This window comes from Andrographis paniculata, unplaced genomic scaffold, assembly GCF_009805555.1.
Source record: "Andrographis paniculata isolate CXL003 unplaced genomic scaffold, ASM980555v1 Contig82END, whole genome shotgun sequence".
Taxonomy (NCBI): Eukaryota; Viridiplantae; Streptophyta; class Magnoliopsida; order Lamiales; family Acanthaceae; genus Andrographis; species Andrographis paniculata.
In genome coordinates, this window is record NW_026137620.1 from 708729 (window position 1) to 731553 (window position 22825).

Here is a 22825-nt window from a genome sequence, read left to right on the forward strand (position 1 = left end):
AAATCAGCAAATCATCATTTAATTATTATATTCAATTCAACACTTATTTACAACAAATACCACTAATTTTATTACATTTTTTTTTTCATTTATTTTAATTTCTAACTAAATTTCAAAATTCATTTTAATCTGTCAATTATTTTTTCAATAAAATAGTATTTATTATCTTAATCTCCGGTTCCAAGTAAATTAATTTTAATGGACGGAGAGAGTATCGTATAATAAAATAATTTAATATTTATTTTGTCCATTTATAAAATATATATGTTTTTATTTTAAAAAATTTTTTAATAACATTTTTTTTTACAAATACTTTTATTTTTCTATCACATTATTACTTTTACATGAAATAGTAAAAATAAATTTGTCTTTACACTACTTTTATAACTACTTACTACAATGAAAATATTATTATTTCCTATATCTGTGTCAAAAGTAAAAATATACTTTTAAAATGGATGGAGATAAAAGTTTTTTAGTTTATAACAAATTATACACTTTTCATTTTAACCTTTTTTTTTACTTTATTTTTGTATTTAGTAAAACTTAATAATTCAAAATATTTTCAATAAAAATAAATTAATTTTATTACATGTAGCATCATATATTATGCAAGATTTAATCAAAATATTTTTATTTTTATCTCTTTCTTTAATAAAAAATATTATTATTTACATTGAAAACTCTTTATTTTTTATAAAGTCATTTTATGATAATTATAAAATAAATAAATATATTTTTTATTTATTTATATTATATAAAAATATATTTTTTCTATAAAAATAATATCTTCATTATATATATTTTATTGAAATATAATTTTAAAAATAGTTAAACGTATATTTCAAATTTCTTTTAATTATAGTATTAATTTTTATTTTAATATTATCAACAACACCACTTATATAAAAATAATATTATAACTCTCTGTAATTAAATTATTTAATCACTTTAATTTTAATTTATAATTATTTATCATATCTTAATTATTTTTATTAATATACTTATTAATTAGTTACTAATTATATAATACTAAACTTCGTGCCCTAACTAAAATTGACAAATTAACTGGGAGGAGGAAATATTAAAATCAAAATTCATACTTCATTTGTCCCACTTTTTTGTCTATTATTTTTATTTCCATCCGTTCTACCTTTTTTGTCATTTTATTTTTATTAAATATAATTATATTTTAAATTTCATAATTTATAATTTTGGTTATATTATTTAGCTAATTATTTTGATGTTAATTTATAATTAGTTTTAGATTACAATGATTATTTTTGTTAATATATTCATTCGGTCCACCTACAAAGTATATATATTTCTATTTTTTTAAGTTCAATTACAAAATAAATATTTTATTAAATACTTCATTTCTTCCACAAATACCTTTACTTTACATCACATCATTACTTTTATACCAAAAAACAAGGGCAAAAATCTCATTACACTATTTTTAACTACCAATTATAATTAAAATACTATTATTTCTTAAATACCGTGCCAAAAATAATTGTTTAGTTTCTATATGGATGAAAAAAATATTTTTTAATTGTTTAATAATTATACTCATTTCGTCCCATAACTGTGTATTTGTTTGCTTTTTGCACGAAATTTTAAAAATATTAGGATTATATCGAGATGTAGTAGAAATAAAGTAGAAATGACTAAAATAACCTTATTAGTATTATGTGATATAAAGGTAATGATATTTGTGTAATACTCCGTGTATTGTAAGTTGTAAGAATATTTGTAATGTTATGAGATAATAAAATTATTAAAAAAAAAATAGATACTTTATTATAGAATAAACTAAAATGAAAAAATGAATACTTTGTTATGGGACGTATGAAGTACTTAATTTCGATTCTCGCATCTGCGTTAAATGAGACATACTCTCTCCGTCACACATAATTTGTTCATATTTTCGATTTTCGTCCGTCACACATAACTTGTCATTTCCTTTTTTATAAATATAATTATACACTTTAATTACATTTTAAATTTTAAATTTTATAATTTTTTTAATCCTTATTAAACTATTTAGTTATCTTAATTTTAATTTATAATTATTTTTATTATATAATACTTCATTCGTCCTTTAACAATCTATCGATTTTTCCATTTGATTCGTCTCATGACAAAGTATCAATTTCTTTTTTTTTTTAAGTAATTATACAATCTACCTAACATTATAAATATTCTTCCAATTTACAATATATTACACAAATGCAATTACCTTTATATCATACAATATTAATAGCCATAATTTAGTTTTTTACCTTTATTTCTACTTAATCCCAATATAATAGTAACATTTCTAAAACTCTGTGCAAAAAAACAAATTGATATATAGATATGGGACGAAGGAAGTACTTAAATTTACTAATAATTTTTTAATTATTTTTTAATCATATTTTACCTAAATTCTTGTGTCCCAATAACATGCTCAAATTATCTAGTACGGATGAAGTAAAAGATGTGACTAAGGGATTTAAAGAAAATCAAATTCAAATCCTAATATATTTTTAAATAAAGAATATTTATGAAAATAAACCTTAATTAATGATTGCTGTGTCAGTAATTAAATAAAAAGTAAAGAATCTAGGCTGACATGGCCCGCGATTTTCTGCCAAGTGAAATATTTCGAACGTCGTTGGACTTGAGGCCCAGATTTCATCGTAGCCGTTGATTTTTCGAAGCAGTTTAATGGTCCCACACAATCCTACGTACAATGCATCTGGCGCAAAAGTCCCGGCTCTTCTTAAACTTATCAAAACCCACAGTGTCCTACCTAAACATTTATGAATTCTATCAGAGGTCGACACGTGTCCCCGTGGGACCCTTACCTTTCTGTTCCCTCACATTATTTATGTTACTTAAAAAAATACTTTATCCTACTCGTATTTATTTATGTATTTTATTTTTATACGAAATTTTAGAAATATTAATAGTCCTTCCATCCGGTATATATATTTCTATTTTAAGACATCAAATTATAAAATAATTATTTCGTTAAATTCCTTATATTTTTTTAACAAATACTCTTACTTTACATCATATCGTTACTTTTATTAAAAATAAAATAAAGACAAAAATATCATTATATTACTTTAAACTACCAACTATAATTAAAATACTATTCTTTCTTAAACTTCGCGCCAAAAGTAAATATATATTTATTGTTTGGACGGAGGTAGTATTACTCGTCCCCAATCTATCTATCCATTTGCTTTTTGTACAAAGTTTTAGAAATATTAGTATTATATTGGGATAAAGTAGAAATAAAGGTAAAAAGACTAAATTAATCCTATTAGTATTGTATGATATAAATGTAATGACATTTGTGTAATATATTGTAAATTATAAGGGTATTTGTAATGTTAGGTAAATAGTACAATTACTAAAAAAAGGAAACAGATACTTTGCTATAAGATGGACCAAAATGGAAAAATGAATATATTGTTAAGGGACGGAAGGAGTATTAAAATAAAGTAAAAATATTAAACTAATTTTATTAGTATTGCATGATATAAAAGTTGTATATTATATTGTAAATTGAAATAATATTTATAATATTAAATATATAATAAAATTACTTAAACAAATAGATACTTTGTTATAAGACTGATCATAATAAAAGATATATAGATTGTTAAGAGACGTGAGAAATATTCCCTCATTATAGACTTTTTATTTGGTTTTTTTTTATGCGAACTAAAATAAATTAGTATTTTATAAACATGTAGTATAATAAAAGTATTTGCTATTTAGTTAACTTTTTTTTATATAAAAAATGAAATGAAAAATTTTGACTTGAACTCGTTTCACAAAAAAATAACATATTTTTTATTTTAATTTGTCTCATAATAATTGATTTATTTTTACAATTAGTTAAATATTCAATCTTAAATATAATTAACAAATATAAAACAAGCTAATTAAATTTTTTTCAGTTTACATGTAGACAATTAATTTATTTTTATTTTTTAATTATCTCTTCCCCAATCAAATTAATTAAATTTTTTTATATATATGACTCACTCACAATTTCCTTGTTTGAATTTGTTCTTAATAAATAAATATTTTTATTTAGATTTTTTTATAAAATTAATTTATATTAATTATAAATAAATAAAATATTTTTTATTTTTAATTATATTATATAAATTTTATTCTCTACAAAATAAAATTTATATTTTATTGAGATATAATTTAAAGATATTTAAATAATTTTTAAATCATCTATTACCGTTTAAAAAACAATAAGATAATATTATAATTTATTAATTTAAATTTTTCTAAAATACTTTTTCAAAATAAATGTGTTAATAACGACTATTTTCATAAAAGTATTACTAAAAAAATTTCTTTATTATTTTTTTACAATTATTAAAAATGAATATTCTTTCAATCATAACAGCAATTTATTGTTACCAATTATAATGGTCTGATTAAATAATTGGATAATATTTCAATAACAAAAATAATTATCCAAACTTCACATATTTCGAAGCCCCACCGAACTCTGACCTGTTTTTGAGCAACCTGTGAATTCTCCTTTATGCCCTCAAACAATGACGTGTACAGCAGCAAGTCCGTTCAATAATTCTATGTCCTTTTTCGTCTTTTCACCACGACAGATCGGCAAACGGGGACGGATCTTAAATCCAACTAACGACACGCCAGGGTGTTTCCTAAGGATTACATTGGGTATTTCACTTAACGCCGTTTATTTTTTTAACGGCGACCGGCCGGTTCCCTACCAACGAGGTATATTATTCTCTACATCGGGTCCACAGTGAAGCTACCGGCGTCCACCGTCGGATTAGGATGTGTTTGGATATGATTTTTTTGCATATTTTGAAATTTTTGAATTTTAAATAAATTGTAAATATTTATTTTTTTAGTAACTATGACTATACTATAAATACTTCTAAATTTATACTAATATATTAAATTAAAATAAATAGATAAAAGAATTACACAAATTTAAAATACCATAAACTATTATTTAAATATATACTACATTTGGTAACGATCTCATTTATTTTGTGTCGTATTGATCTTTAAATATTAAGTATTATATTAAAATATAGTATAAATTAAAAAAAATATGCAAAAAATACTTCAATTAATATCTTATAATACTAATAGAGAATATTTGTACAAAAATTATAGAAATATAAATATATTTTTAATGTTAAGTATAATGACACAAAATATAAATGTGACCGTTAAGGCGGACGGAGGGAATATTATATTTTTTTAATTTCGGTACAAATAACAAATGTATATCTTGTTAGTAGACAAAATATACTCCCCCATTCATAGATAATTTGGGTCTATTACTATAGATACAATAATTTAAGCAAAAAATAATTAGAAAGTAATAAAAAAAATGTGCTAGTAAAAATAATTACTATATAATAAAAATAATTATAAATTAAAATAAAAATTATGAATTATGAAATTTTTAAAAATAAAGTGTATGTTTGTATTTAAAAAAATGACAAATTAAGTGGAATTGACGAAAATAGAAAAAATTCCACGAATAAAATGAGACGAAGAGAGTATTATCTTTTAATTTACTATAAAACTTCAAATAGCCTACTTGAAATTGGTATGAAACCAATATATAAAATTTCTATTTGTGAAAGTGAGATTCTAAATTAATGTGATGATAAAATAAATTAGCATTTGTTGAAAATAATAATAATAATAATAATAATAATAATAATAATAATAATAATATGTTCAATTTTATTTACTATAATACTCCGTTCGTCCAATTGAAAAGTTGTCATTCTATTTGCGTCCGTCTCAAAACAAGGTTACCATTTCTTAATTTAATAATTGTACTACTTACATAATATAATAAATACCCTTTTCAATTTACATTATATTATACAAATACCATTACTTTTATATTACACAATATTAATAGGGATATTTTTGTTTTTTTTTTTTTTCATTACCATCTATTATTATACTAATATTCACAAATCTACATGTAAAAAGTAAACTACAATCTTACACCGGAACGAATATAATATATTTTATAGTAAAATATTTTCTTTACAGTAATATACATTTCAAAACTTTATTTTGTCGTTAAAATTCTATGTTAATAGTATTATGTATAAAATATATTATGGTGTTCGTTTTTTTTTTTTTAAATAATTTGTTAGTATTCAATTAATTAATTTTCCTAATTTAGCATAACATGTTTTCTAATGAAAATTAATAATGTGTCTATATTATTATTATAATTTGAATTGCCGTTTGAACCCATTTTTAATGAGATACTCTAGTATTTATTAAATACAATGTGTAAATTTAAAATGAAATTTAAATAAAAGTATTTAGTTAGATGAAAAACATTACTTTCTCCGTTCACTGCAACGGTAGTATTTGTGTTTGACGCGATTATTAAAAAAAATAAATATTTTATTGAGATAGTGACAAAAACAAAATGATATTTCAAAAATTTAGTTAGAATTAAAAAAAAAATAATAAGAGAATGTAATAACATTAGTGATATTTGTTTGTAAATAAATGTTGAATGAAATGTAATAATATCTCCGTCCAGAGGATTTCATTTACTTTTTGCGTGTTGATATTTGAATATTAATTATTATATCAAAATGTAATACAAATTAAGAAAAAATTACAAAAATACTTTCATTAGTGTCTTATAATACTAATAGAATGACATTTGTACAAAAAAAAATTATACAAATATAAAGATATTTTCAATGTTAATATAACGATGAAAAAAATAAATATGACAATTGAAAAGAATAATATTTATTGATTTATTAATTTGACGTGAAAAAAATCAGCAACAGACTTGCAAAAAAAAAAAAGAATAAATTTAATAGATAAAAAAAAACACTTTCTTTATTTTAAAAATTTATTATATTATTAATTTTAATAAAATCAATAAATCAATATTTAATTTTAATAATTTTTAAAAATATATAAAATAAAAATAATAAAACAAAATAGCATGGGCCCCACGGCCTAGGTTTAGGCTCGGCGCAGAGGATAGTATGATATATACATACAGATAGACATACACAAATGCATACATACATATTAATATTAAAAATATTATTATTATTATTATTATTAGTAAATTATTTTAATTGAACCCATTTGTAATAACAAGAGTCACACAAAGTACAAATGCATATTTTCACAACAGCGCCTAACTCGTCGGAAAAAAAAAAGAAAAGGTTCCTTTTTTTAGAAACCAAAAATTCGCAAAATAAATAAACATCGCAACTCTCCCCTTCAATTCCCTTTCGTCTCTAAATCTTTGTTCATCTTCTTCCTTTTTTTGCTCCATCCTCTTTCTCTCTCAATTTTCATTTCCTCGCCGGCGGTCGTTCGGTCGGCGTCGGCGACGGCGGCGGAGGCGTTGCCGGTCAGTAGGTAGGTGGAAGTTGGGAGCCGAATTGTTACGGATACGATCCTTTCCTTTGCTTTGCCTTTTATCTCTCTCTTTTTTTTTTTTTTTTTGTGATTTTTGATTTTTTGAATGAGGTGTGAGAGAAATAAGGAGAGAGAAATGGGCGATGGTAAATGTGATTAACGTGCAATGCAGGGAAAATCAGCGAGGGAAAAATATTAGGAGAGAGAAAGGCACAATCGGTGAAGAAGCGTTGGAGGAGGTTATTTGCACGGCACAGATACCTAGATCTCTTCTTCAATCTCCTTCCTCCGTCTCCTTCCCCCTTCCTTGCCTTTGCTAACAATTTATTCCCCTTTTCTATTCGTGTTAAATTCCGAAGGAGAGAATCAATCGATTGATTGATTGATTGATTAATTAATTGCTCAATCATTGCGGTGCTGCTGCTGTTGGTGGTGGTGTTGTTGCTGCCGCCGCCGTCTCCAGCTTCGTTTTCGGTTTGATTTTGTTTGCTGCTTCGGAAATTTTGAATTTCCTTCCGCTATTTTTCGCTGGGAGAAGATGCAGTAATATCGGAGGTATGTTTTTTTTTTTTGGTGTTTTGCTGTGATTCTGCGTTGAATTTCGTTGAATTTGAGTTGTTTCCGCTTCGATCTTCTGCGAATTTTGTGGTTTCGCAACAGATTTTGTGGATCGTGTTGAATTCCGGATAATTAGGGTTTCTGTGTATAATTTCGTCTCAGAATTTCTGCTGATCTGTTTGATTCTCGAGAATTTTAATTTGGGGGAAATCGAAATTGATGGCATTTCTTTAAGTACTGTTCTTGTTATTTCTTTTCCAGATTTCAGACATCGTAAATGCTCGTTTTTCCGAACTATTAATTGCCATTTTCAATTCGAGCTCTGGGAGTTTAAATGCTGCTGCTGTATTTATGTCAATTTTCTCGAAACAGACCTGTTGTTTATTTGGCAACCATTAATCGAAATTATAACCCTAAATTCTATCCACACTACTTGTAACAGAACAAGATTGTGATTCAATTGAAGATACATTGTAGCATTTCTGTAAGTTATACCAATGTATTGATGTAATGGATTATAGATGTCCTGAAATTTCTGTTTCCTATCAGGTTTATTTATCTTGTGAGGTCTTCTTGAACAATTCTTTTCAAATCGAAACTCGATTTGCGTTGAGAAGATCTTCGAAACTTATTTGAGATGATGAACTCTGGGGGCTTTTCTACCTCATCGTTCTTTTCCGAAGATGTGTGTTACTCCAACGAGGTATTGTTCGATTTCGAAATTTTATTACAGGAAATGAGGATGTTACTAATCTTTCGATATGTTTCCGTAGAGACAGGTCGGTGCGAGGAGGATGGATCACATGAATGGTTATTTAGGTAAGCTGTTTAGTTTAGTTTAATTTAGTTTGAGCTGATGGTCTAATCGCGTGTCGTTTAGCGTAAAAATGGAATCTTGGTGCGCTAAATCTTTACATTGTCGGTATACAACTTTTGTCTGAGCTTGAAATTTAATGCGATCTCGATATAGACATGAATCGAAATTGTCGGTATAGAACTCTGTCCGAGCTTGAAATTTAATGCGATCTCGATATAGACATTTTGTTTGTCGTAAAGTTGCTATGTTTTGATTAGCTCTCCACGTGTTCATTTTTCGATGTTTTTCGATCTCGCATCGTTGTTTGGCATTTTTTGACGTTCCTTAGTCTTTCCGAAGATTAATTTGTCGTTTGTGGTCGCTTGCAGGTTTAAAATCTGACGGAACGTCGCCGCTCGAAACAAGAGTGCCACCCGATTCGTCAATGACGAATACTTTCACTCTCCCCAACAATTACGTGATTCCGAATCAAAACATTAACATGTCGTTGGGGAAGCGAATCGTGGGAGCTGAAAGATCCGTTAGTCGTTCCTTGCCGAACGCCGACCACGACGTCGGCGCTCGAAATAGTTCGAATAGAGACTCCGCGCCGTATCTTTTCGAAGGTGATAAAGTGAATTTCCTCGGCGCCCAGCACGAGAACGGTCTCTTTTCAAGCTCGTTATCAGATTTAATTTCGCGGAACCGTACGTTGCGCTTCCTTTCCCTAAAACCATTCTCAATTAAATGCTTTACTTACATATTTTCCTATATGCAGAGAGATTATCGTCGAGTAATGCTGCATATGCTCATTCTGTTGCGGCTAACGGTACCGTCGATTCCCGTTATGTCGAAGAAGAGGAGGCCCTCGAGTCGCTCGAAGAACTCGAGGCTAAAACTATCGGTAATCTTCTCCCCGATGATGATGACTTGCTTTCGAGCGTGACCGATGGGCTTAATAAAATCATCCTACAAAACAACGGAGAAGACGCTGAAGATCTCGACCTTTTCAGCAGCGTTGGAGGATTAGAACTCGGAGAAGATGCATTCCCTCAGAGGACTAATCAGCTGACAAGTTCGAACGGCGAACGACCGTCCCGAATGCTGTTCGTCGGAAATGTAAGCCACGACGTCGATGATTCCGAACTCCAACGGCTATTCGAGGTAAAACATCCCCGATTTTTTAAAAATTGTGATTTGATCATCTTTTTCGTGTAGTATTCATAAATTTCGTGGCTGTAGCAATATGGGGATATTCAGACAATGTACACAGCGGGCGAGCAGCGGGGTTTCGTCGTGATCTTGTACTATGATGTAAGATCCGCCTGCAACGCTATGAACGCGCTACAGAACAAACTGTTGATGGGTCGGAAACTCGATGTACACTTCTCGGTTCCTAAGGTGCGCGCCGTACTTGCAACCTTTGATTCTTTTCGCGTCGCCGGAACTACTATGTTGTCTGAATCGTCGCCTGATCTGTATTTTCCAGGAGAATCGACCGGAAAAGGGTGTAAATCAGAGCACTGTTTTGGTTTTCAACCTCAATTCTAAAGTTTCAAACGGCGAACTCCGTGAGATTTTCTCCGCCTACGGTGAAGTCAAGGAGGTAACTTTTCTTCCGGTAAATTTCCGAGTTTTTACCTTTCGCAATAAACCGAAATGCTGACTCTTGGATTTGGCATTGGATATGTAGATTCGCGATGCGCCGCAGTTACCCCATCACAAGTTTATCGAATTTTACGATGTTAGAGCGGCGGAAGCCGCACTCCGTGCGATGAACGCGACCAACATTGCGGGAAAGAACATTAAAGTCGAACCTCTCCGACCGGGTCTTCATCTGCAACAGCGAAGCTCGTCGACTCGATTTTCAGGTAATTTCATTTCCTTACAGAATTCGCCGGTTTTTAGTCGATAGTAATTAATAAAACTGCGACGATTGTATCATCAGGATCATTGTCGTTGGGCGAAACCCCGCTCGGTTCGGATAACCGAACGATGCTCTCCTCGGTGACCACAAACGGAACCCACATAAATCCAATCCTGGATATCGTCGTTCGTCCCGCAGCGTTGTCGAGTGCTTCCAACAGCCTACCGTCTCAGGCCCGAGTCGAACCCGTATCCCGTCCTGGCATTACCAAACCGACCCACATTCCGAATCTCCTGAAATACGAGCTCCCTGGTATCCCGAATCTTCATCCTCACTCGCTTCCCGAGTATCACGATGGCTTAGCCAACGGTCTTCCTTATGGTTCGGCTAATAACATCGCTTCGAACATCAGTCCCCGACTTTCGCAGATGATCGATACCCAGCAGTTTCGTCGAGTTAACTCCAACGGACTCGCCATCGAAATGACCGACGGTAATCTCGACGCGAAAAAAGATTTCATTTTTTCTTTACATTCCGAATCGAATCTAAAATTACGCTTACGCACTCGATTTAGCTTTTTGTTCGCCAGGAAACGGGAGCGGTCCTCCCCGACGTCACTACATGTGGAGCAATTCGCCACAGCCGCAGCAGCCTCAGGCAGTTATGTGGCCCAATTCGCCGTCGTTCGTCAACGGAATCGGCGCGATTCCTAGAGCCCCGTCGCATATGCTAAATGGGATTGTGCCGCTAAACGACCATCAAGTAGGGTCTGCGCCATCCGTCAACCAATCTATTTGGGACCGACGGCACGCTACATACGCCGCGGACTCGCCCGATGCCTCGGCGGTATTCCACCCGGGTTCGCTCGGGAACATGAACTTGAGGCTTTCGAGTAATTTGCCGCCACACCCGATCGAGTTCGTCCCTCACAACATGTACCCGTGCACCGGCGGAAGCTATTCCGACATGCCGGTCCCGTCGAAGAACATTGCAATGCACCCCCATAACCCAAGGCCCGTGATTTTCCCGACGACGGCAGCGGCAGCGGCGGCGGCGGCAGCGGCGAGAGGACAAATGCATCATCCTATGATGGGTTCTTTGGATTCTCCTAACGAACGGACTCGTAATCGCAGGAACGAAAGCAGCTCGGCCCAAGGCGAGAACAAGAAACAGTTCGAGCTCGACGTCGAGCGTATCGTTCGTGGAGAAGACAAGCGGACGACTCTTATGATCAAGAACATCCCGAACAAGTACGTCGCGATTATTTTCCGATTTCCTTTTTTCGATACTTTTTACCGAATTTTTTTACGGCTTCCGTGATAGGTATACCTCGAAGATGCTTTTGGCTGCAATCGACGAGCGCCATAAGGGGACTTACGACTTCATTTATTTACCCATCGATTTTAAGGTACGGCTACTTATACTTTCATCCAGCTGTAAAAATTTGATTATTTCATATTTTTTTAATGTCGGTCGCAGAATAAGTGCAACGTCGGATACGCTTTCATAAACATGATCGATCCGTCCCTAATCGTTTCATTCTATGAGGTACGTCGCATTCCCTTATGAAAAAAATAGTCGTAACGTCGTAAGGATGAATCGAGCATAATACAATTTTGCTTACGCAGACGTTCAACGGGAAGAAATGGGAGAAATTCAACAGCGAGAAAGTAGCGTCGTTGGCGTACGCTCGAATACAAGGCCGGGCTGCGCTCATCGCTCACTTCCAAAACTCGAGCCTGATGAACGAGGACAAGCGATGCCGGCCAATACTCTTCCATACTGACGGCCCGAATGCCGGAGATCAGGTATGTCGACCTTTTATTACATCCTCGACGAAATCGAACTCGGACGTACGTGTCTATCCGCCTTTATCATAAAAAATCGAAGCGTTTTAACTTCGGAAGTTCCGATCTTTCTTGAAACAACATTTGGAATTACTTCAAATATATACTTCTTATGTCCGCGGAATTTATTTCTATTTTTCTTTTTAGTCCGTCCGTTAAATTTATGTCATTACTAATTTTGGTAATGTTAACAAATCAACTTTTAATTATTACTATTCATTCAACTTATTTATGACAAATATCACTATTTTTATTACATTATATCTTTTTATTACTAAATTTTCAAAAATATCTCTTAACTATTTTTTTTACGTATTATTTTTTCAATAAAATATCATTTTTTCTTAATTTTTTTCGCCGGACCAAAATTGACTAATTTTAATGGATGAAGAGAGTATTTAATATGCCCAAATGATTAGTTCAGAGGATTTTACTTTATGAGTTTTCTTTCTGCTCTGATACCATATTAACATATTCACTCCGTCCTATATTTATCTATCGGTTTGCTTTTTGCACGAGATTTTAGGAATATTAATATTATATTGAAATGTATAGAAAATGAAAGTAAAAAGACTAAAATTTCCTCAAAGTAAAAATTTATTGTAGTGGTATATTTGTAAAATATAGTGTAAGTCTAAAGGTAATTTTAATAATAGGTAAGTATTACCATTACTAAAAAAAATATATATATTTTGTTTTTAGAAAGATCAAAATAGAAAAATGAATTAGATAGTTGAGGGATTGAGGAAGTATATAGTTTGCAAATTCTAATATTGATCTTTCTTTACGATCGACGCAGGTTCCTTTCCCGATGGGCACTCACATTCGACCCCGACCCGGAAAAATCCGAGCCAACACCTCCGAGGAGAACCACAACAACATTGCCCCGCAAAACGCTCTAACCGGGGAGGATTATTCGAACGGAGATTCGTCGTCGAGTTCAGGCAAAGATTCAGACTGAGTTTGATGCCTTCTTTTTGGTGATCTCTACTAACTTATTAGGGAGAAGAAAAAAAAAACGTAAAAAAGATTGATCGAACTAAACGAACGGCCTAGTAAATTGCCCGGAAAAATTTTGCGATTTGTAATTATGGTCTCGTAAGTTTATGGTGAACGGAAGATCGAAAGGATGCTAATTTCATGCGAATTTTTACTGACATTGAGAAATTTTTGCATGACGGGAGATCGAGGATGTGTAGAGTTTTCGGGTTATGGCGAAAATTGGCTGTACGGAAACGATATACTGCTTGATATATTTCCCGTGTATCTTTGGGCGCTGTGTATTTGATTGAGGCAGTTTGGTGATGGAAAGTACATGTGATTTGCTGTTAGAACAATTTTGGTGTGAAGGGACCATTATGAAGGCCGTTAAATCTTTACTCCACTTGGATTCAGAAGCTCCCTTTTTTTTTTTTTTTTTTTATTATTATTTTTTTATATCAAAAGTACATTTGTTATTATTATTATTATTTAGTAAAATCAATTATACACTAATATAAAAATATACCTTTAATTTTTATTTAAATTAGAAGCATATCATTATATGTATAATTATTTTATAAAAAAGTCAAATCCAATAATATCAAAATCACTTATACACTCTTACTAACTAATAACATATTAAAATATTATTATTTTTTAATTTACTACAAAAACACCAATAAAATATTACAATGTCCACGTTACATCTCACATCCCATGTCATTTTTTTTAAAAAATTATTATATACTTTAATTTAATTTTAAATTTTTTAATTTAAATTCTTTAAATTTTAATTAAACTAATTAGTTATATTAATTTTAATTTATAATTATTTATTCTTAATTATCTACTAAATCCTGGTGTCCAATGACCCAAATATCCAATATGAAAGGAAAAAATATTATTTTTTAATTTACTAATATTTATGAAAAAATATACACTTGAAAAACACAAACTAAAAAACACCCGTAATTTTATTGTGACGAGGCATACTAAATTTGCGTAGAAAATACGTGTACTCTTTAAATTTATTATGATGTGATGCACGCTAGAATTGCATTGAACTTACGTGCATTTGTTCGTCCTTGTACATTTTAAGAGAATAAATTTTGAATATGACATCTTACCAAAATAAAATAAACAATAGAATATGACTTATATTTTAATAAAAATACACAAAACACCATATATTTTATTTATTGCGTTAAAATTTCTTTATATTAATGTAAAATTTGCACCAAACATATTTAGTCCAAAACTAATGTTTAATTTTAAATAAAAGACTTAAATTACATAAATTTTATAATATTATAAATAAATAAATAAATAAATAATTGATTAATTATTAGTTTAATTTTTTTATTTTTTTTCAGATAAATTGTTATCTGACTTAAAAAGAAAAACCTACAAACAAAATCACATCCTAATTTGTTGAAGAGGAAGATCATAATTATATCTTTTATTATAAAAAATTTAACAAGTTAAAAGCATAATAAACCATTCTTCAACAAGAACACCAATTCAATTCAGCTAAGTTCATTAGAGAAATGGAAGAAATTCGAACTTACTTGGAGTAGAGGATGTCGTAGTGACCCGGCCGGTATAGCAACGTCACAAACGGTTCGACTCCGACCGCCGCCGCCGCCGTGCTTTCTCCGCTATTATTTTTAGCATTTTCCGATGTGGGGATGAAGTCGTGGTGGTTTGCGCTCACGTTACCTTTCTCGTCGTGGCTTCGGTCGAGGTACACTACTCGGATCGGGACGCCCAATGCGTCTGACAAAGCTGTTATGTGGACGTGGTCGCTCTCTTCGCCCATCGGTTCCACCGATGACTTGCAAAACTGCACAAGACAACAAGTAATATAATAACATAGTGCATACAATTTTATGTTAATATAATACAAATACAACCCATCAATCGACAACAAAACCAAACAGACCCTTATTGCATAAAATATGCATAGGACCTCTGTTTCTAAGTACAAACATAATATATATTTTTAGAAGAAAATTACTCGGTCCGTCCCACATAATTTGTATATTCTCTATTTCGACTGTTCCACATAATTTGTCATTTTTTTTAAAGAAAAAATATAATTATACACTTTAATCATATTTTAAAATTCATAATTTATAATATATTTTTTATTTTAATTAAATTATTCAGTCATCTTAATTTTAATTTATAATTATTTTTACTAATATACTTCATAATGCTTAAAACTCTATGCTCCACCTAGAGCGGACAAATTAGTTGGAAGCGAGAGAGTACTAAATTGAATCATACAAGTACACAAGATGTGCAAAATGTAACAATGAAAATCTATTTTTCATTGAGATATTACTTCAAAAACTTATTTTTAAGTAAAAGAAATTTCAAATTCAGAAAACCCCGAAACATTTTAAAACACTTCAAAGCACATCCAAACGCATCATACGATTTCTAATAAGATCCATGTTTAAAAAACAAGTGAATTGCAGCAAAAAAGACATGTAGTGACTAATGATCTAGGTGGTTTGATGTTGCAGAAAGTTTCGATGCGACTAACCTGCTCGACAGAGGTATTTGTTAAACCTTGAATAAAGGGTTCAAAAAACTCCGAACGCTTTCTTATTTCACCGGTGGTGATAAATCTGAAGAACATGACAACTGGACAACAAAAAAAGCATTAATCGAAAGATGAATGTATATCTAAAGGTTACCGAAAGATCATGTGCGGGATGTGTGTTTTGATATTCGAGAAATGTTCCAAAGGGACAACTCACCATAGTCGGACACTGAAGGATCTCTACATCTTTGTACAAGTTTGTCATGGCTGTGATCGTATTAACAGAAAAATAAATAAATTAGCATACAGGCGACGAGATGTAAAGAAGAAAAGAAAATGTCGAAGAGCAGTAGAAATAAAGTGAGAGTCTGAACTCAATTGAATCTTCATTTCCCGGAAGAACACTGTCAAGTTGCTCAAGGAATAGCTGTAAATAAAGTTGATGCATCGAGGAATTTAGCTTCAGCAGATTAAAAAATCGAGCAATTAAGATAAATTAAATTAATGGAGCTAAAAAATCCCAGCAACAACAAAAATTTCATTTTGAAGTAACATAAAAATCAATAATGATGCATCGGAACAAAAAAATGTATAAATTACGATAACAATACCTCAAAAAAATCTTCGAAAGTAAATTCTACATAGCCCAAGCTGAGAAGTGTCTTTCTGCATTCCTCGACACTGTTCTTGATTCGATCAACCTCTGTACGATCTTGTGACTCCAGAATATACTCCTGAATTTTTTGAATTGTTGAACATTTTCGGAATCAGAAGTACCCAAAATGCTCAAATTCAGGTGGAGATATTATGTTAAAGGTGTCAAGAAAGCAAATATACGAGACATACAAGGTAAGCAAACATGAAGCTGCGGAAGAAGCAATTCCCATCTCCCCGAGTTCGTCGGATTGCAGCATATATTTCAGAAATAACCTGTGGGAATTATACCAATTAGGAAAATAGCACCAAAATAAACAGTGTTATAAAATATGCCGACCTTGATTTTCTCCAACAAAATTGGATTTCCCGATTTGTATTCCGCAGCTAATGAAGATAAAGGCTCCTGCAATAGCATAACAAAAACCATCACTCGTGGGAAAAATTAAAATCAACGAGTATCTAACACATAAGGCTTGTGTGAATGGCTTGTAACAGCTTTTGTATACTATAGGAACTTGGATGCTTCAGAAAGTAAGACTAAACTTTTGGTGCCAACATCATATACAATACAAACGGAAAAATTGAATATTAAAAGCTACATTTTTACAGAAAATTATGGAACGGGGATGCCATATCATAAGCAGAAATTTCAGTTAGGAATTTCAAAGATGATCAGGATGTAAATTATCTTTCGCAACTCAAACAGTGTCCATATAAATCTAAACCTATATATAAGATCAATATTTTTTAAACAAAACTATCTCAGTTGTACATGAGAGGGCGTTGACACTTTTACAGAAACACATTACATAAACAGATGAATTTTGCAGACGTTATATAGCAATATTAGATGAACATATAATAGCCAATGATAATTTTCATACCTTGGAAGGATATGCAGAAGTAACATTTTTTTTGTTGTTGAAAAAGAAAGAGAAATGATTGCATGTTGGATTGGTCATTATATTGTAAATGCTAAATTGATTGAAATCAAAAGGTTAAGTTTTGCTAGCATTTCATGCCATATGTGAATATCTAGTAAAAAGCAGTATGTTCAAACGATTTAAGGGTTTCATTACCTTGTCACCGACAAATGGAATTTTCCCAGCTTCTTCAGCCTGTATGGCAGATTTTTGCTGCATAATATCCTCATCCCTGACCTTTCCACAGTTGTTAACTTCAGAAACTTGCATGATAGTTCCTGTTTCGGTATCTGCCACGCTCCCATCCTGGTTTTGCATCTTCGGAGCAGTGAGTGAAGAGAATCTACTTTTCTCTGATTAATTTTGGAGTATGGCTAAGAAGCTATGTCCAGAAAAACACCCTGCATAAAGGAAAGCATGGATGGTATTGGTGCATTTGAATGATGAAGGATCATGACTGGTGTCAAATGCAAATATCGACACAACATACTGCAACTCTAATCAGAAATATTTGACACGGTCATCATGTTAAACACACTATAAATCACTAACATGTTAAACACTGGTCTTACTGAGAAGTGAACCCTCGGTAAACCTACCATTTTTAGCCAAACTTTCAAGTAAGATGAGATTCGTAATTAGCATCCATTGTTTGAATCCCAGTGCCAAGGACTCTTTGAAGATTCATTACAAAAATACGAATTGAAAATAGAAAATTCTTTTCTGGACAGGATGCGTGTGGCCAATCTATCTCCTAATGTTTCTTGTTGCTGCCATCTTCTCCCCTCTAATGCCCCCTCTCCTTCAATCTAATGATCCAATTCGTTTATACGTGTTTGTTTCGGGGTTTGGATATTAAGTTGAGATTTGTATAGTAAAAATTTTGAGTCAGACTAGTTATGATCTGATATAAATAGGTGTTGATGTGATGTCTCCAATGTAAAATTAATTTTTAGTATAATATAACAATTAACAAATAAAAATTAGGTATTTGATTTAATGTTTTTTGGGTAAAAAAAATCTGGTGAATAGTAGAAATCTGGAAAAATCTGCCTAAAGAACACACATCTATCAAAATCCTCAGCTGTTCTAACAAGCAAATCAGCAACCTGACATCACAACTCCATCAACAGAGGCTAGGTGATCTCGAATTTCCTCATTAGTGATATGCTACATCAATTACATGTTCTAATTAAAATTGTAACTCTTCAATTTAAGTTAGCAAATTAAAGAGATATTTATAAGCAGCATAACGCAGTGTGCACCCGATCTCTACAGAAATTTACCCATGGCTCAAGTAATCTAAGGATTAAATCAACTAAATCAGGATTCAGCAGCCCAAAATATGGCCTTTGAAAGCCAATTACTTCTTCTCCATTGCCTTTCAACCTACGTTACACTTCAGCACTCACTAACCAATACCAAATTCTCCAACTCAACTCACTCATAAGGATTAAACGCAGAAGCAATTCAGAAGATTACTTCCAGAACGGAGCAATTATCATTGTGTCGCATACACCCACATGACGGTGATTCATGAAAAGAATCCACAGAAACATCACAAACGGAGCACTTAAACTAAACCGCACAAAAATTACTACAAACAAACTATCAGAAGTAACAGCTTGCATACAAAACGAAATCAAAGCCGATGAGAAGAAACTCAGAAAGAAAATTAATAATAAGGAAAATTACGAAGAATTTAAAACAAACAGCCACCAAATGCTTCCGTTCCTTCAAACTCTAAAGCAGGTGAAAACTAACCGGAAATAGAGAGAGAATCGCGATCTGTGTCGTCAACAAATGAATCGAGCAGCCATAGCCGACTGGAGCAGAGAACCAGAGACGATTAATCACTGTCGCTGATTACGAAAGTTTAATGACAGAAGGATAAATGCAAAAACGCCCTTCACTTTCTTTGTAAATGCAGAATACCCCTCTGACTTTTTATTTTTTTCCTTTTTCAACTTTCTTTATCCAATAGTTACATATGCTTAGGATGGTGTTTTTTTTTATTGGTTTGGAAAAAAATTTGAAATGAATTTGATATTAAAATAATATTTGATGGGATGTTTGTTGAGATAAAATAGTATAATTTTTCGAAAAATACATAGTCCAAATAATAAAAGATCAGAGGTTTAGATCAAAAGAAACAAACCATAAATAAATGGGTAAGTAAGTGCACATGCTGCCGGGATTAATTTGTAATTGTAATATAACGAGTTCAAATTCGATGTCTTTCTATCACACATAGTTCAGTCCCAACTGTTGATTGACTTTCGTTTTTAGATAAATAATTAAATTATATTATTGCATATGAATCTAAAAGCACCTGAACATAAAGAAGGCTTGACTAGAAGAATAAATAGTAAGAGGCTCCAAAATTCTATAGCAGGCCAGAAGGTGAAGCCTCCCAATCTGCCGAGCCGCTTCAAAGAAGGCCAAAGCCTTCCGAATGTGAAGTCTCCTAGTTTGTCGAGCCGCTTAAAAAAAGGCCAGATTCTTCCGAATGTGAAGCTTCCTAGTCTGCCGAGCCACTTCAAAGTTGCCCTAGTTTAGAAGCCTCCTAGTTCGCAGAGCCACCTGCTACCAGGCTATTCCAGCCACCAAGGGGAGTTTAGAAAAGTCAAATGTCATTAAGGGACATGAGACATAGGATGAACCGTCAGAGATCATGTCCAAAACCACTTCGGGATAGTGGTTTGAAGGAATAACTAACCCACTTTCTAGAATTTAGGAAGCAGTTACACTTTCACTTTCTTGGGATTATATTTAGTAAAATTCACACAACCACAAGAACACACATTTGATCCAAACTTACACGTTATCCTTTCAATTTCCTAGTATTTTATCCATATGTTCTTAGTTTTATACAATTATATCTTAATTTCCGTTGTCTTTTTGTTGATTTCATTATAATTTATGTATTTATGTTTTCATACTTGTTCTATCCAAATTCCAATAAATTTGAGTCAAATTTCTAAAATTTTAGCTGGTAAGGCTCGCAATAGTGCAGCGGCTCCACCACAGTGCGCATCATATTCAAAAAAAGGCTCAAAGCCCCTTTCGGAAAAATCTACTTTGAAGCCATATGAAAATTCATTTTTCGGAACCAACAATTGGCACGCCCAGGGGGACCAATGTCGGATTTTACGAGTGACGATGTCAGGGCTTATATAGGGTTCATTTGTACCGCTTGAAAAAAACTACGTAATTGTTAAAGAATATCCTATGCTTCCGGCCTCAGGGCCGGGACGGGCAGGACTAGGCTGGAGCCATCAAGCTGCTGAAGGCTTGGAGAGCAGTACCGAGCCTTTAGCAGAGACAAGTGAATTTCCAGCATTTGGAATGATTCCACCAAGGCAATTAAACGGTCAACCTGTGTGGAATGTGCCGACACCACCATGGAAATATCTCGATCCGTATGTGGCTTATCTCCAATGGATGAGGACGGTCCAAACGTGGGGACAAGGAGGATAGGCTCCAAAAATGGAGTCGCTAACTCCAAATCAACATGAGGCCAAACCTATTTAAGACATTGATGTCCTCAGCGATTGCATTAAGAGGGCACTTTCAAGAAAATTTAAGGAAAAGTTTAGTATTATTTTGGGTGCATAAAATTCAGAGTTAGACAAAGAAGCTTCTGAGTAAGCTCGAGAGGCCCTAGCAGCTCAAGATAAAAAGAAGTATGCAAGGACAGAGGCTCCAGATGATCCAGGGGCCAAGGAGTCTGTACGGAGGCTTCAGAGTCCCTAGCGGCTCCAGAGAAAAGAAATTTATAGGGACAACGATGGCAGTTGATGGCAAGCGAGACGACGACGATAGTTCCAATTGTGAAATAAATTAAGGAAGAAACAAACGCGAAGGCAAATTTGATTCAAGAATTAAAATTTTATTTTATATTTAATTTTTTAAATAAATATATAATATAAATTATATTATATAAAATATATATTAATAATAATTTTAAACATCTGAATTCGAGTGTAGGTCTGAGACAAGTTTTTAGTAAAACCCGCAACCCAAATCCGATTGGATTTAAAATATAAAAACTTCATCAAGTATTTTTATCAATGGGAAAATAAAATCAAATAATATTTTGTAAGAACTTTATTTATATACTTGCTTATTACTCCCTTCATCCCACATCTGTGTCTGATACACTGTAGACACGGTATTTTACAAGAGGTGTAATTAGTATATAATTAAGAATGTATTAGTGACGGCAACGTGAGACTAAGGGATTATTATTATTATTATTGTTATTATTTATCCAAGACAGTTTAATTGGGCCCAATAATGCTTCGGCCCACATTTACTACAGCCCACTTGATCGTTTAGATGGGCTACTCTGTTTCTGGGCCGGTCCAAAAAAGAATTTAATAATTATAGTTCATTTGTAGTTTTTATTAAATTTTTATTTTTTTAATAATGTATTTTTGCTACATATAATTTGATCATGTAATTTATTTATTTTTTTAATTATTAAAGGTTTTGATTAATTTTTTTTTTACACGAATTATATCACTAAAATCGCAAGTAATATTTAAAGTCCACTTAAATTATGAGAGACTCGCATGTATACAAATATATGACAAAAAGTTGCGGCAAATCCATAAAAATTTTCCATAAAATTTATAAACTTAAAAATAAAATAAATTAAAAAAACACAATTTATAAAAAAATAATAATACAATAATATTATTTTTTATAGTTTTATATTTTAAAATATAAAATTAATTATTTAATGGAATTGAATTTAATTATATGAATATTGATGACATTTTAAATTTTAAATAGTTAACTTAAATTATTGGATGATGATACAATTTTAAATTTTAAGTGATGCACTGCAATTTTTTTTTAAGTAATAGCACAGATATTAAATTATACTCCTATGTCTTAGATATCGTGTCTGCTACACTGTAGACACGGTATTTTAGGAGGGGTGTAATTAGTAGATAATTAAGAATGTATTAGTGAAAATAATTATCCTATAATATAAATAATTATAAATTAAGATTAAGATAACTAATTAGTTTAATTAAAATTAAAAAAATAAAATTTAAAAATTTAAAATGAGATTAAAATATGTAATCATTTTCCAAAAAATGAAAATGACATGGTATGTAGGACAGACAGAAACGGCAACATGGACATGGTACCTGGGACGGAGGGAGTATATATTTGGTGGAATAAGAT

General features: G+C 31.6%; 2 protein-coding genes across 5 annotated transcripts; one reads left to right on the forward strand and one right to left on the reverse strand.

The window, feature by feature from the left end:
- Nucleotides 1-7210: 7210 nt before the first annotated feature.
- On the forward strand, nucleotides 7211-13777 carry LOC127241316 (protein MEI2-like 4). Of its 4 annotated transcripts, none has more exons than XM_051260295.1 (15): nucleotides 7211-7443; nucleotides 7616-7998; nucleotides 8551-8704; nucleotides 8775-8820; nucleotides 9187-9504; nucleotides 9576-9961; nucleotides 10040-10198; nucleotides 10287-10403; nucleotides 10491-10668; nucleotides 10746-11156; nucleotides 11239-11914; nucleotides 11988-12072; nucleotides 12144-12212; nucleotides 12293-12472; nucleotides 13311-13777. In XM_051260295.1, the coding sequence occupies exons 3-15, from the start codon at nucleotides 8639-8641 to the stop codon at nucleotides 13470-13472; spliced, it is 2853 nt and encodes a 950-aa protein (XP_051116252.1). In that variant the 5' UTR covers nucleotides 7211-7443; nucleotides 7616-7998; nucleotides 8551-8638; the 3' UTR covers nucleotides 13473-13777. The 4 variants fall into 4 exon arrangements, with proteins under 4 accessions (XP_051116252.1, XP_051116254.1, XP_051116253.1 ...); XM_051260297.1 differs by having other exon boundaries at nucleotides 8781-8820; XM_051260298.1 differs by having other exon boundaries at nucleotides 7212-7443; nucleotides 11254-11914.
- Nucleotides 13778-14918: 1141 nt separating this feature from the next.
- LOC127241554 (OVARIAN TUMOR DOMAIN-containing deubiquitinating enzyme 1-like) lies at nucleotides 14919-19541 on the reverse strand. The gene is made up of 9 exons (XM_051260674.1): nucleotides 19388-19541; nucleotides 17780-18024; nucleotides 17038-17103; nucleotides 16890-16973; nucleotides 16655-16777; nucleotides 16418-16470; nucleotides 16261-16310; nucleotides 16044-16144; nucleotides 14919-15335 (listed from the first exon to the last, which is right to left on the reverse strand). Exons 2-9 carry the CDS (start codon nucleotides 17939-17941, stop codon nucleotides 15057-15059), a joined length of 918 nt encoding a protein of 305 aa, XP_051116631.1. The 5' UTR covers nucleotides 17942-18024; nucleotides 19388-19541; the 3' UTR covers nucleotides 14919-15056.
- Nucleotides 19542-22825: the final 3284 nt, after the last annotated feature.

What these genes read in the sequence shown, in the direction of transcription:
- LOC127241316 (XM_051260296.1), top strand. Translation starts at nt 8,639, where the DNA reads ATGATGAACTCTGGGGGCTTTTCTACCTCATCGTTCTTTTCCGAAGAT. An exon ending in ATGTGTGTTACTCCAACGAG is followed by an intron (nt 8,705 to 8,774) that starts GTATTGTTCGAT and finishes ATGTTTCCGTAG; the next exon opens with AGACAGGTCGGTGCGAGGAG. An exon ending in GCCCGAATGCCGGAGATCAG is followed by an intron (nt 12,473 to 13,310) that starts GTATGTCGACCT and finishes CGATCGACGCAG; the next exon opens with GTTCCTTTCCCGATGGGCAC.
- LOC127241554 (XM_051260674.1), bottom strand. Translation starts at nt 17,941, where the DNA reads ATGCAAAACCAGGATGGGAGCGTGGCAGATACCGAAACAGGAACTATC. An exon ending in GGAAATGAAGATTCAATTGA is followed by an intron (nt 16,311 to 16,417) that starts GTTCAGACTCTC and finishes ATACGATCACAG; the next exon opens with CCATGACAAACTTGTACAAA. An exon ending in TCCTTCAGTGTCCGACTATG is followed by an intron (nt 16,145 to 16,260) that starts GTGAGTTGTCCC and finishes TTTGTTGTCCAG; the next exon opens with TTGTCATGTTCTTCAGATTT.